The 13,087-nt window shown below is 34.1% G+C and overlaps 1 protein-coding gene across 1 annotated transcript; it reads left to right on the plus strand.

Annotated features, from left to right (window-relative positions):
• Nucleotides 1–288: 288 nt before the first annotated feature.
• On the plus strand, nt 289–6,017 carry LOC111087544. Its single transcript, XM_022394518.1, has 2 exons — nt 289–480; nt 3,267–6,017. Exons 1-2 carry the CDS (start codon nt 358–360, stop codon nt 3,687–3,689), a joined length of 546 nt encoding a protein of 181 aa, XP_022250226.1. The 5' UTR covers nt 289–357; the 3' UTR covers nt 3,690–6,017.
• The last annotated feature ends 7,070 nt before the right edge of the window (nt 6,018–13,087 follow it).

The following is a 13,087-nucleotide window of genomic DNA, read 5'->3' on the forward strand; positions in this document are numbered from 1 at the left end:
ACAACTATATATTATAGTGGATTATAAAACACATAGGAGTTGGCTTGGAAACAGAAACCAGACTTATGGTCATTCAGCTTATCACAATGCTGCGACAAACACGTGCTTGTGACATTGATTACGATACTAAACAAAACAACTAGTTCAGTATGCGGAAAGTGTGATTATGGAAATTCCGACCTAATCGCGAGGCTGCCTGGGGTAAACATTATTTCAATATTTAATGATAACAATTCAATCAAAGTGATACCAAATATTTCTGTTACGTAGAAGTGAAAGTAGGTTTAAAGCAAGAAAAGGTGGCTAGCGGCGATGTCGTCTCCACTACCGGAACCAACTGAGTAAGGAAGCCTGTGTATGGATTGCTATGAGGAGATAGAGAACCCTGTTCGACTTTTCGGGTTCCTGTGTTTGTTTTTCTGGTGGAAAGACGAAGCGTTTTCTGGCTCCGCTGTAATGTCGTATTTTAAGTTTGTTGTGGTAAGTTCAAATTCGAATTTCTAGTATTGATTTGTAACACAACATTAAAAGCTGTTATCTGATATAACTCTACGAAAACGTATACAAAATAACAGTTAAATTTAAAAACCTCATTGATTAACTGCCCCTAGTGACACAGCGATATATCTGCGGACTTATCTCTAGAAACCGGGTTTAGATACCCGTGGCGGCAAGAGCACAGATAGCCCTTTGCGTAGTTTTATGCTTAACAACAACAACATTGATCAACTAAACATTAATTACACGTTAAGTTGTTCGATATTTATTTGTTAACTCCGCGCGTTCTTTACTTTTAGCTTTGGAAGATTTTTCTTTTTTTATCTATTGAATCGCTATACAGGGCTAAGATGCACGAAATACTAAAATAATTATGTTTTTTTATTACCACGATTATAGATTGAATATTTGTTTCACACACCAAGTATCGACTTTTCTGTCGAAAGTATCAGTGTTGAAATTTTTTGAAGAAGGAAAAATTGGCACCATGTGAGATTCGACTAGTTTCCGCAACGACGCAATGGATATAACAGACTGCATTATTACGTTCTAAACGTCATATAAAATTATATAACAGACTGCATTATTACGCTCTAAACGTCATATAAAATTATATAACAGACTGCATTATTACGTTCTAAACGTCATATAGAATTATCTAACAGACTGCATTATTACGTTCTAAACGTCATATAGAATTATATAACAGACTGCATTATTGCACTCTAAACGTCATATGGAATTGTATAACAGACTGCATTATTGCACTCTAAACGTCATATGGAATTGTATAACAGACTGCATTATTACGCTCTAAACGTCATATAGAATTATATAACAGACTGCATTATTACGTTCTAAACTTCATATAGAATTATATAACAGACTGCATTATTGCACTCTAAACGTCATATGGAATTATATAACAGATTGCATTATTACACTCTAAACGTCATATGGAATTATGTAACAGACTGCATTATTACGCTCTAAACGTCATATGAAATTATTTTAGAAACCTTACTACTGATCATAGTTTAACCACTGAATTAAGGCGTTGTTAGTAAACGTTTCATGACTTGTATTTTTTAACGTACAGTCTGCTTTGACATACCAAATGAGGACGAACGAAGAAATGTCGAAATATTGTCTCCGCGTTAACCTTGTTAAGGTAGATAGTTTGTTTTTAATTTCGCGCAAAGCTACGCACGAGCTATCTGCGCTCCTTCCCTAATTTAACAGTGTAATACTAGAGGGAAGGCAGCTAGTCATCACCACTCACCGCCAACTCTTGGGCTACTCTTTTTTACCAACGAATAATGGGATTGACCGTCACTTTATAACGCCCCCACGACTGAAATGGCGAGCATGTTTGGTGGGAGGGGATTCGAACCCGCGACTCTCAGATTGCGAGTCTAACCACTTGCCCATGCCGAACCCATTTAAGGTAGATAGTATTATTCTTGTAAAGACAGACAGTAACATTCCCTTTCACACTGAACAGTCCTATTTCTACAATATCATTCGTAACAAGGCAGATAGGATCGTTTCTATTAAGGCAGCCTGTAGTCCGTTTAAAAAAGATAAAATAATTGCTATTGGTCATATTAGGGTTTGTTGGTTAAATCCTGGGTGCGTCTGATGTTATTTTTTTCCTCCTTCAAAAAATTTGAAAATAATGTACACGTAATGTTACTCTATTCTGTAAAAATTGAAAAATGTTATCATTATCTTTAAATGTAAATAAAATCAGATTATCTTTCAGACATTATTATTTTCTTGGCACTTGTGTATAATGTTAAAATAATAAATAAATAACACACAACATTAAAATAATAAGTAAAAAACACACAACGTTAAAATCGATAGACAATTAAAAACGTTTCTAAAATATGGACTCTACATGTTTCAACGTTTATCACGTGATCTTCACGAATGAACTTGCAAGACTTTAGTGTCATTTTTATTTCTACTTAACTAGATCATGTGACCTGTGTGTAAGTTTACATTTCTGCATAAATCTCAGAGGAGGTCCCGCTACATTCTTACACAGATACTCGCCAAACCTTCTTCTCTATTCAATAATTCATGAATTTTATTAGCTCCAATACGCTAACCCCCCAGTGGCACAGCGGTATGTCTACGGACTTTCAACGCTAGAAACCGGGATTCGATACCCGTGGTGGGCAGAGCACAGATAGCCCATTGTGTAGCTTTGTACTAAATTACAAACTAATAAATTCAATACCAATTTGGTTGGGCCAATATCACAGTTTTCCCCATAATATCTTATGTTGTGTTTTGTGTACATGTTCTGCTATAGCCGAATTTTCGGTCCTTTCATTTTTTACACGTCCTTTATGTTCTACTAAACGATATTATAAATTACGTTTTGTTTGTCTCTAAATACTTCACATTCACATTCAATTTATAAATTCCAACTTTTTCCATTAATTGTATATCATTTTTAGTATTACCTAAAATTTGTTTTATCTTATTCATCGGTTTAAATGTAAAATATTTTTTTGTTTTTAAACACTTTGAATAAACTAAAAGTTAAACGTGGAATATATGGCAACACTAAACATTCCTTTTTTTTATTTTATCATAACTCGGTTTTAAGGTAATACCATTATTACCACATTAGTGTATCGATTTTAACATTGTGTGTTATTTATTGATAATTTTAACTTTCAGACTACTAGATTATATAATATGCTTGTTGCGTGACTTTAGGTAGCTTTCTCTTGTTATTCCCCTGTCAACAGTTTCTTCCTGTTCTGGGCTGTTTGATGACGTCACAGGCGGAACTAAACGTTAATCCTGCTTCTGGCTACGAAAACTACCGCCCATCTACTCCGAAGTTGTCAGTGCTTATATACGATAAACGAGCGCTGTTCGACCCTCCAGGCCAATATGGAAAGGGCCCCTGGGAGATTTTCACTCATGGATACGGACTGAAATACGGGTTCAATAATAAAAAATTCACTGAGAAGGGTTACGGCTACGTCAAGGCTTTGGGCCGAGATTTCTGCCGGGATAATCCACGTTCATGTTTCAACTATTACAACCGCCGACCCTTTACTTTCCGAGGCACCAGGGAGCCCTATTGGGGGTACCGTCCACGTGGAGGCATATTACATCCTTTGAAGGAAGCTTTGATTTTGGCTCGAGGATATCACCTCAACTAATTAATATGCAATCTAATAACTTATCTTTGTCAACATTTTCAAACGGACAGGGCAGGATTAATGGCTCGAGATTGTCAAAATGTTTGATAACTTTCTGAAAATTCTAATTATTAGATACGGTAAAGGGGTGTTTTACAAACAACTTGTCAAACACCCCTTAATCCAAATTGATTATGTATGTTTTACTCTGTTAAAGATCAAGTAGTAAACGTGGCTATTTCATCCCTTTTATTAATCAGTGGCAATTTGGAGCTTGTAGTAATCAATACGTACCTATATTGCTGTCATAAGAAAAACTTAGAGGTAACCAATTTGAAGATGAAAAAGTGCTAATTTCTTTATCTTATTCATCGGTTTAAATATAGAGTAACGTATCTGTTCTTTTTCAAACACTTTGAATAAACTAAAAGTTAAACCTGAAACACATGACATATTTTACAAGCCTTGAAGAAATGTTTTGAAGACAACTAGCTCATTATCATTGCAATAGTTGAATCTAGAAATTTAGTTTCACGAAAAGATAGACTTATTTCCATTCCATAGTTAGGAAAACTGGTATTCTGAAATGCGAACACACCTTATATAACACAAACTAATGCGACACACACCTTATATGACATTAAACCAATACGTGGCATTAAAATGGCAGAACTTATTTGATTAAGTCTGGCCGCTGTTCAGCCTTCAGCAACTTCAAATAATCACAAGAACCCAAAATGACGAGATCTTAAGCATTCTAAAACTCAGATTATATAAAGACTTAAACCAACAGAGTTAAAAACATACGTTAACACGATCCAGGTGTAATGACTAACATACAACATAGCTAAACTAAGACTGTAATGTTTTAACATCCTCGAAGGCTGCTAAATTAAGACAAGCGCTGCTCATAGGTTGTCTCAGTTCTTGTTGAGGCTACTATATTAAGCCAAGCAGTGTATAAAAATAGTTTTAATATTTTTTAAAGGCTGCTACAATAAGACAAACACTGTATAAAAATAATCTTATTATTTTTAAAGGCTGCTACAATAAGACAAACACTGTATAAAAATACTTTTAATATTTTTTAAAGGCTGCTACAATAAGACAAACACTGTATAAAAATACTCTTAATATTTTTTAAAGGATGCTACAATAAGACAAACACTGTTCAAAAATAGTATCAACACTCTCTAAAGGCTGCTACGTTAAGACAAGCACTATCTAAACGTTGTTTCAATACTCTTTGAAGGTTACTACATTTAGATAGGCACTGTCTGAAAATATCGTTTGAATTATCGTTAAGGATGCTAATTTAAGATGTCTGATTTTTTTCTCTCGTTAAGACCAAAACAAAAGCTTAACACAAAGACTGAGTACGACTCATTGAATATTTTAAATAAATATTCTTCAGAGTTTGAAGAGAAGTTTTTGGTTCCCACTTGTGGTGGAAAAACTCGTACCTTATTAATGTTCTGAACCCCAAGTTCTCATGATTCGTAGTATACTTAATTGTTATTATTTTTCTCGGAATTGAATAAAGAGCATAGCATATATATATGTATATATAAGACAGGGCTTGAGTTGTGCAAAGTTATCAAGTGGAACTCAGTTTCACAGCCCCTATGAGGCAGGGGTCCGGGGCCGCCATAACTTATGCTATATAAATTGAATTTTTGCATACATTGTATCCTGGATTTGTTTATAATACATACCTTTCCAAAGGCTTTTGACGTTTCGAAATGTGTGCATAAAAGCAACGACAGTCTCTTATTTCGATTATTTGATGACGTCACAATGTATGTTGACACAGAAAAGTAACTCAAATGAAGAAGAATGACATGTCGCAAAGTAGGCCTATAATGAAGTAGGCCTACATAAACGATATAAATTGGTAAGATTGTGATAACTTATCTTTAACTTTATGTATGTCCTTGGACATTCTACAACAGGAACGTTTTCATAAAAATTTCTAACAACAGGAGCGTTTTCACAAAAATTTCTCAGAACAGGAACGGTGCTCCGGTTTGCTCCCCTTCAACTCAAGCCCTGATATTACGTCTATTATATTATCAATGAGTTCAGTGTTAAGTGCCGCAGACTTAATTGTAATGATTAAATTGCCATACGTATAAGTAACCCCACAGTGCGTTTTTCATTTATAGTTATTATGCATTAATTGAAGGAAATTAAACTAGAATATAATACCATGTTGTTTTTTAACCTTGTTTAGATTTAAAGCCTTCAAGATCTTGTTTTCAACATTCTCGCCACAGAAGTTTTATATTCTCTACTTCTATTTCTGTTTGATGCTTGTTGTGTGAATAAAGAATTATTTGTTACTTATAATCAGGTGTTATTTACTCTTTTAAGTATTGAATTTCACTTTCTTAACCAGTTTTATAAAACATTAGGTTTATTGCAGTGGGAGTGTGTCTAGAGGTGTTGTTGTCATAGGAACACAATTAGAAACCGAAAAAAAAACTGGAAAGTTTTGAGTTGGGACGATTTTTTAATGCAAAGCTACACAATGCATATCTGCGCTTTGGCCACCGGGTGGAATTTAACCTCGGATTCTGGCGCTTTAAGTCGAGGAACTTAGCGCTGACCCACAGGCAGTTTTACGTAGTTGATATTCTTGTTGTATTATTGTTAACTTAATATGTTCCACAAAATTGGGTGAACGTTTTTTTACCCATTTCTATTGTTGTATTGTTGTTAACAGAATATGTTCCACATAATTAGATGAACGTTTTTTACACATTTCTATTTTCTTCTCGTGTCATTATTTCACTCTTCTGAATTTGTCCTCTTTCAGTTAAAACTATCTCGTTAATATTATCGTAGGTTAAGTATGATTTGTAAAAACCTAGTTAGTACTGTTTCTACAAGCTGGAAGATATCTGGGACAGCGGTAAGTCTACGGATTTACAACGTTAAAATCGGGGGAGGGGGGTTCGATTCCCCTCAGTGGACACAGCAGATAGCCCGATGTGGTTTTGCCATAAGAAAAACGTACATACAAACCATGGTTTTGTAGGATAGGCAAGTAATCTGTTACTTCTGTAGTTTTCAAATGATTTACACGTTTGAAAATTCAATGGCAACTTCTGGAAAGACAATTGAATAATAAAATCGATGTATTCTATGTTTTCGATCAATATTCGCGTTTCATTGACTTCGACTTGTGTCATAATCATTTTTCATCAGCAAATATTGGGTATAATAACTAAAGTTTGAGAAAAATAACTGGTGAAGTGAAAGATTCCATTATTGTGAACAGTAAACTATCTTTATTCGCTATCAAATGAAACGAAATTAAAGAGGCCAACGTTCGTGGGCGAATGCAATGTGTCTCCGTCACGCAATCCCAACATGACCAATTTTGACACTAGAAATATTGAAAGCTTTCTATATCGCTGCTTGAGACCTGCAAAAAGGTATATTTGTACCAAGTCCCATATAAGTTGGTTGAAATAGGCATGAACAGTTTACGAAAACCCCAGATTGTGCTTTACTGCTGAAAAAGTTAACAAAATATAAAAATTCCAAATTTGTCTATCTCTTTCTTTGGGACTATTAAAAAGTATCTTTGTCCCAAGTCCCATGAAAAGTGAACGAAACACGGCGGAGTAAGTGTCAAAAACCCCTAAAATTGTGCTTATTTTTTGGCATCTTGACCCCCCTATAATTATAAAAAAAAGGGCAAATCCACCACTTTTATTTATAAATGTGTGGGACCTGTAGAAAAGCATTTTGGAATCAAATACCATGAAAAACGGTCCAATTAAGACTGAGTAATTGAACAAAACCCCAAAAATTATGCTTTTTTGTAAGCTCTGACCTCCTCCCCTTCAAAAAGACTCAAAATGGGTAAATCAACCCTTTTCTGTACATCAATGTATTGGGCGCATGAAAATTTATATGTACGCCAATTTTCATCTTGATTGCTGTAAATATGACTGCACAGGAGCCCAAAATATACATTTTGGAGTTGATTGACTTTTGATCTCATAAAATCCTTAAGAAGGTCTAAATAAAAAATTAGAAAGGAGTCTAAGCGTATTGGACTAGGCGTATTAGACTAAAATATAACCCTACCAAGTTTCAAGTCAATTCACAGAGAAATAAAGGAGTAGCAGTGGATTGAAATGTGTTTGGAAAAGAAGATAGAAAGAAGAAGAAATAATACAAAAACAGTATGTTTCTCTGCGGAGACATAGAAAGAAATGAAGTGAAAGAGATAACATTTGAAGAAACATGGTGACTGGTTATTTAGACCATAAAATTAATAAACAGAAGCTTTTCTGGAGATGATAAGTTAAATTTAGATTGAATATTCTACATAGCTCATGCATTCTGGATTTTCTTTATCTGGTTTTCAACTCTTCTTCACGAAAAAGCGTGGAGGATAATAGAAGCAATGCTAGCTGTGTACTTGTAGACTATTGGAATGCCACATGCCTGTCCATTTCGTTGTGTTTGATCCACACAGTACTCACCGACCAATCACGAATCGTATTAATCTGAGTAGTAATCAGTTTCTTAGCTACGCCTCAGATTATAGAGATAATTGATGCTATGCAAAATAATGTTGCAGAATATAAATATTAAGCTCACTACACGTTTACAAACGTCAGAGGAACTACGTTACTCTCGAAGCATGCATGTGCCCACTTCCCAAAAAATCAAAAATTAATTGATGGAATGGGATAATTGATCTTTAGAATATGCTTCAAATAACTCGATCAGTATGGTTAGCATTTCTAAAGATCAATATATAAATAGTATCCACCATTGTTAAGAATAGACTCAGTCAACTTTGATAATTTATTTCCAAAAACTGGGAATAGTTTCAGCCAACTTTGGTAGTTTGTCTTCACAATGTTACGAATATAATCAGCTAATTTTAGTAGCTTATTTTAATAATGCTAGAAGCAGAATCAATCTAATTTCATTTGTTTTGGTAAACATATATTAATTCATGTTGTGTTTCTGAAATTATTTGTTCGATAACTCCTTCCACAGTTTTGAAACTAGTAGGACCAAACTTTAAAGATGCCTTAAATTCTCATTCATAAAAGTATTAAACCGAAGCCCCCGTTGTGGCGAATTCATATTTAACATTCTATATAGGTATTTGTTGCACTGCTGGTGCGCAGAAGACTCTTAACTCATGAACTGTTAATCTTTGATAGGTTGTTCAGGCAGAGTATTCATAATGAATCTAAGTTTGAAATGGACAGCAACTGCCTGTTGTAGAAACCTACAAATGTAGAGGATGACGTTTCAAAAGTCTTCCGCCTTTCGTCTTCAAGTCAGTGTGTGTTCGTTCGTTCGTTTCTGACAGTTATTTTGATTTAAAAAATAATTATTTCCGAAGAAATAATTACTAATTAAGGGTGCTCGAAGATTAAGCAATCCTCCTTCACCCCGCTCGTGGCCAAGGAATATGGGCTTAGCTTGAGAAACAGGAAATTAAGTGAAGAGCAGAGTAAACTAAACTAAGTATGCCACATCTGTGAAATGCAGTACATCATTTTGTCCTGTCGATGATAATGAAATATGTTTTATCTTGAAAAAAAAATTGTCACACAATAACACTATCTGTTTTCTGTTTTTAGTTATGTGTCTGTTGTAACAGTCTAGTGATTTACAAAATCTGTTACAATCTGCACAGCTGAGGGGTTAATCGATTATACAGTCATTACTGTGACGAACAATACAAAAACTCACACAATAATGTTTATTTAAGTTACTAAACCCCTTGCCACAATCAGAACCGTAATAATGGACACCAAAAAATCCCTTCATTGATATTATAACATCGAAATGGTTGTCATGAAACCAAAGTAATTTTTTTCGGGATATGACGGTCCTTTGTAGAAACCTTTATTAAATTTATCTGAAGACACAATGTGTATTTGAAATTTTAGGTGATGCTCAAATATCGTTATCTCTTCTATTCTACAAGGACTAAATGGAACATTACATGAATCGTGGAGTTCACTAGTCATGCACGTAAGTAGTGATTTTCGTTGATCGCTAATATATTTATAATTAGATGACTTTCTGAGATATATCAAACCTAGAATAATAGCATTGGCGTACCAGAGATTATTGCTATTCTTTATTGTTAGCACTGACTGTTTTTTCCAATGACCAACCTTAATATTAGTGAACTTACGACTACCACTACCTACAGGCATTTGTAAAGTTGTGATTTCAGTTTTAAACGATTCATCTACTGTTAACCATTTCTTACTCAGATCAACCTTTTCGATATTTAACAGTATCATGCTGGGTGAAAACACATTCTCGTCTTTTAAACATGTGCTAATTGGTTTATCTAACTGTGTAGAGAATATACTGATTCTGACTTCATCTTTGGATTTCGAATGATGTGTTGTCTCATCCAGTATGTTCTGTACACTATCATTAAATGCATGGTTCGTGAGAGGTTGTTCGAATGAGTCTTCTTTGAATACTACATTAAACATCATAGACATGGCATTATATTTTTTAACATGTCTCGACGAAGTTTTGATGATATTAAATGCCTCAGCTCTGGGACGTTTATTAGATATCTGTTAAGGAAAGGAACAGGACATAAATGTAGAATTATTGATTCAAGTACACCAAATTAATATAGTTATTTGTTAACACTATTAGACATACACTTAACCCAGCTTCACCGTCGTTGGATAGACGTTTCATCCTTCAGGAACTCTGGCTGTTGTTCATAGCATGTGTTTGCTCTTTCACTTTCAGTAGATGGAAAGAAACTAGGTAGATTTTTCAAGGTTTTTATACTATGTTTAATTGCCTAAAGGTATACTTCATGAAACACATGACACTTTCATTTTAGTGCATACATACACAACGATTTTTTTGTTCTATAATTGGATACAGTTACTTCATACACCTTACCTTTCATTGCCATCCTATACAGACATTTTTATAACTCTCTAACAGGAAACTGACAAGGCCATGTCCTAGGCTTTTTTCAACCTGTACTTAAATACAATGGACGTCTTTTCAAATATCTTAAATCACAAATTGTGATGCAATGAGATTTTCAAGGATTTTTATAGCACACGTAATTAACCCAAAGTATACTTTATAGAACATTTGAAGGTCATATTTACACAGCTCTTTTTTTTTAAAACCATGCCTGTATTTACTATCCATTATTTCTGTTACATACTAAGTGTAAGGGATTCCTGCTACCTTGTTCAAATGGGTTATGCGCTCGGGTGGTGCATCACATCATGGGATGTACAGAGATTTTCAAGGATTTTTGTATCAAATTTAATTACCTAATTGTAAAGTATATTATGTATTAATAGAAAGTAAACATATTGGATTTATAAAATTTGAAAGAAAAGATGTGTATTTTATTTTATCAAAAGAAAAATAAATTAAATATTTTGTTAAGAACTTTTTATTCTTATCATAGTTATTTTAATGATTTCGTTTGTTCTTCAAGTCCTCAAAGGTAGGATAAATGCACATTATTCTGATAAAGTTGTCTTTCTCTGCAGTATCTCAGAAAGTTTCCTTGATAATTAATTATAAAAGCAAAGACTATAGATGGAATGAAATAATATGAAAAAGATAAATGTTAGAAACGCGCCCTCTGGCGATGATGACTTGTTCATATAATTTCACCTAGCATTACGCCCATAGCATTGCGCCTCTGATATTTCTCCTTAATCATATTATACCACTTAGCAACGTGCACATAGCAAAACGCCCCTAGTGGTGATGCTATAATCCTATTATACCACCTAGCAATGAGCACATTGCATTACACCCCTTGGTGCTGATAACGTAATCCTATTATACCACTTAGCAATGTGCACATAGCAAAACGCCCCTAATGTTGAGGACATGAATTAGATACATATTAGGTCAATGCCCTCGTCACGACATTACGTTTACACTCCAGATGGTCACACTAATTACTTACTTTCCATTATAATTAAATTGATACCTCATGGATGCAGGAATGATTACAAATGTTAAGAATCAGCACCAAAATAGGGCACAGCAGTGCATCCTTCACCTACCCCTACTTTTAATTTCTCGTGTGTCTGGATGTCACATAAATAATAGTTTATCTTCAGTTTTTTATGTGTTTTCTTTTCGCTATTATGACAACATTGTTTTAAGACATATAGCTTAGAAGATGCGTTTTTATTATCATTGTTAGACGATGCTTACTGTCAACAAAATTGTAAATACCTGCATAGGTTAGGCCTAATAACAAAATGACGCCTCTGTATTATACTAGATAGAAGATTTCCTTCATAGAACATAAACTGTATGAATAGAAATAAAACATTTTATATTTTTAAGTCAACAACACTGATGGGAAACAAGGCAAACATTTTCACCACAGGGATCGAACCACGAGTTAAACCTGTCATTGAGTCACTGGAGTGTATTAAACTTAATATAAATCGAAGTAAAATACATTTTATTGAGGCGTACTCAGTTGTATTGATAATTAACATAAATAAAATCAGGTCTAAGGCAGTTAATTACTCTTTTTAGTACAGTTTTAAACTCTTAGAATTCAAATATTACGATTTAAAATATATAACATACTGAGAATGTGAAATCGTGACATCATTTTTCATCTAAGTAATCGTGTTATTCATCGTGTTTTCGGGTGATGGATGCATATTAATGTCAACACCTGAGACAAGTTTTAAAATAGTAGAGATACTTGTGTACGATACACGGAGCGTTTCTATTTCGGGAACAATAAAAAACTAAAGTTATCTACTAAATGTATAGGTCGGGTGTGGCTCAGTTGTCAGCGTACTCGCACTGTGAATCCCAGGATTCAGCTTACGCGGCCAATTGCCACAAAAACGCCCTCCGCACTTTGAGGCCGTGGGTGCACTATAAAAGTGACGATTAACTATATCTATTCGTTCAGACAAGAGTAGCTCTAGTGTTGGCTATGGGTGCTGTTGACCAGCTACCTGTCCCCTAGTTTAACAGCTAAAAAAAAAATAACAGTTATGTTATAAGAATGTAATATCATAACTACAATGCATAATTCGATATTTATAGTTATATAAAACTTTTTTTTACTGAAGTTTACACGTATTAATAGACCACAAGAAAAAAATGAAACACACAGATATAAGGGACACAATAACCCAATATTAAAAATCGGTCTGATATTACTGACACAGCAAAATTTAATAGCTATGACCACACATAGACTAAAACCCTGGTTTTGGACAACCTTAGTGTCAGGAAAATGAGATTCCCAATATATTGTCTTTAAATTCGATGACGAGGAACCCATTTTGAGACTAATAATGGCTGCAGACGGCTTGAATGGGTAATGAAGAAAAACTTTAATATAAGTTTAACATAACAGCAAATGTACAACGTTT

Source organism: Limulus polyphemus, unplaced genomic scaffold (assembly GCF_000517525.1).
Source record: "Limulus polyphemus unplaced genomic scaffold, Limulus_polyphemus-2.1.2 Scaffold71, whole genome shotgun sequence".
Taxonomy (NCBI): Eukaryota; Metazoa; Arthropoda; class Merostomata; order Xiphosura; family Limulidae; genus Limulus; species Limulus polyphemus.

What these genes read in the sequence shown, in the direction of transcription:
- LOC111087544 (XM_022394518.1), top strand. Translation starts at nt 358, where the DNA reads ATGGATTGCTATGAGGAGATAGAGAACCCTGTTCGACTTTTCGGGTTC. An exon ending in CGTATTTTAAGTTTGTTGTG is followed by an intron (nt 481 to 3,266) that starts GTAAGTTCAAAT and finishes CCCTGTCAACAG; the next exon opens with TTTCTTCCTGTTCTGGGCTG.